Source organism: Juglans regia, unplaced genomic scaffold (assembly GCF_001411555.2).
Source record: "Juglans regia cultivar Chandler unplaced genomic scaffold, Walnut 2.0 Scaffold_62, whole genome shotgun sequence".
In the NCBI taxonomy this organism is placed as follows: domain Eukaryota; kingdom Viridiplantae; phylum Streptophyta; class Magnoliopsida; order Fagales; family Juglandaceae; genus Juglans; species Juglans regia.
The window spans coordinates 1-2,648 of record NW_023361064.1 but is presented as its reverse complement, the minus strand read 5'-3'; the positions used below and the strand labels follow the sequence as shown (position 1 = coordinate 2,648).

At 33.0% G+C, this 2,648-nt stretch overlaps 1 protein-coding gene across 1 annotated transcript; it reads left to right on the top strand.

The window, feature by feature from the left end:
* Positions 1–3: 3 nt before the first annotated feature.
* LOC118346017 lies at positions 4–1,334 on the top strand (the record flags this gene model as incomplete). The annotated part of the gene is made up of 3 exons (XM_035687050.1): positions 4–54; positions 799–879; positions 1,060–1,334. Coding segments are annotated over 3 exons (270 nt in total), but the record flags the coding sequence as incomplete, so codon positions are not given.
* Between the last annotated feature and the right edge of the window lie 1,314 nt (positions 1,335–2,648).

Below are 2,648 nucleotides of genomic sequence, written 5' to 3'. Positions count from 1 at the left end.
TTTCTTCTGGGTGGTGCCGTGTTTGGAACTTTAGCTTATGTTTTTGCTCCCCAGGTGAATGCATATACTACTTTTGGTTTACGGAAATTTATAAACTATATGTTTGATAATTCTATTGATGAATATCAAGCACATGCAATAGTGAAGCACAGAGATGTTAAGTCTCTTTTTAGCTGTTATCCAGCTGCTCAGGGATGCGCCGGAATTGTTTAGAGTATAGTTATTACTTTCTAACTGTACAAAGCACATTGTTTTGCATGCTACTATTAGTTTTTTCTGTACAATTCTCTTTCCATGCGATTTATTATTTCCTGTGAGAAATCGATGTTTCTTTCTTGGCCATGAGAAGTCTATTTATTTCAATGCTATGACTATAGAATCATAGATACATGCAAATCCACGCTACTCCAAATTTTCTCTTTATCTCATAGAAAGTTTATTGCCGTCATTTCACCACAAGTTTGATTACTATGTTTGCATTTAATCCAAGGTGGCCCCAGCCCTGCATGGAGAAAATATTATTGTACAAGTAGCAGTTTTCCTCTATTTTATTTCCATGCATACATATGGCTCTTTTAATCCCTGTACTCCAAATAACTTTGTCCCCAAATAATGATTCATTGTCGGATATCTTCTTAAAGCAAAATGGATCATCAGTGCATTATCCATTGCTTGGGGAGGCAATCACAACACCTTTTCCTTTGGGCTAAAAATTTGTTTGGTCTGTCAAACGCCTCAGGGTTTTGGTTTACGGTTTAAGTTTGGGTTTGATCCTGGTTTGCTCTTTTTGTCGTGCAGATCAGAAGATCCCTTCTGAATGAAGATGAATATGGTTTCCGGAAGGCCAGGCGACCAATGTATTATGATGAAGGTTTGGAGGTAATTACTTATTAATTACCCCCCAGTGGCAGTGTTTCCTGCTAATTGAATAGTTTTAATATTCAGTTTCGTTTATGACGAAGGTTTGGAGTTAATTCTTGTTATCGACCACGTGTGCGATGTTTTCTGCTAATTGATTAGTTTTAATACTCCGATTTCGTTTCTTTTCCGGGAAAGCAGCAGACTCGGCAGACCTTGAATGCAAAGATAAGCCAACTCAATTCAGCCATTGACAACGTATCCTCACGTTTAAGGGGTACCAATAATGTGCCTACGGTGCCAGTTGAAAGTGATCCTGAAGTTGAGGCTACCATGTGAGATTTGTCCCCATTTACCAAAATATGATCTTTGAATCTTTAACCTTTGCATATACATTTGAAGTTGGATATGTAATTCTGTGGTCTTGCCCTCCTTTTTTTCTGAATAAAGGTCGTTTGATGGCTTTTAATATCTAATTTTTGTCTCTTTTGGATTAGTATTTAAGAGCATTTGGCGATGGGAAAAAAAATAAAAATAAATGCACGATTGGTTTGTTTTGGATGATAGCTTGAACCTCGAGATGTTTTGGATGATAGTTTTGTGGTTATGTCCGAAGAATAATGCGGTAGTTGTAGCAAAATTTTGGAGTGTCGATTTCACACAGAGAATTTAAAAAAATGGCAAAAGGAACAAAGAAACTAAAGAAAAATATTAAATGATTAATGGATAATAAAGATTAATTTTAAATGCAAACTAAAGTGAAGCAAAGTGATTAACGGAAAAAGTACTCAAATTTGACACACAGTAAAGCGTCGAGAATCTTTTGCACAAATCTGGTATTTTAATTATTCTTAATTTATTGAATAATTCAATTGGGAATTCAATTTCTAAAATTTTCAATCGGAATGTATAGATTTATAAACTAAAATTAAATCAAATATAACCCTTTAAAAAATCATTCACTACTTTTAAAAGACGTAAATTATTATCACTATTAAGAAAATCCAACGATGACAATATACTTAAGGAGCGATATTGTAACAAAGAATTAAATCAATATAGATAAATAATTTATCTAAACATAATCAAAAGCCTAATTCATTCAATAGTAAAATCATGACAAAATCCATAAACAAAATAAATTTTATGATTATTCAGAGAAGAAAACATCAACAATGAATTGAGAATGATAAAATAAAAGAGTTTTAATAATTGAAAGCCAAATACATAAATTAAAAATAAATTAAAAATACCATCTATTATGCAAGTTCATCTCTAACCTTACTTGAAATTTAGTTACCCATAAATATAATGAACAACAAAAATTTCAAGAGAAAAATAAAGCAAACGGCGGCCATGGAAATTAATTTCGTCTCTTCTTCCTTCAGCCTCACTCATGCTAATGATATGCTTATATAGGGTAGGAAAGAAACCATAATATCTTTCATATTCCCGCATACAAAATCCCTTAAATTTTATGACTGATCTTGGCAACCACGTATGTACTTCAGGAGTTCAAATTTAGAAATCCTTATTAGAGAAAACATTGTAGCCCTTTAAGATATTTTTCTCATGCATCAAGAATCGCATCAATCCAATATTTAAGCAAAAAGTTATGATCAAAATACTAACGTATGTACAGGCTGTCTTCTAGTGAATTTCGGACTGACTATTTCTCTTGATCCGAATTACTCTCAAACCCCATCATTATTCTTATTTGAAGAGTCCTACACTCCTTAAAAGTTCTTAGGTTGTTCTAACGTCTTGCCCACTTGAAAGTCCTTTGAATT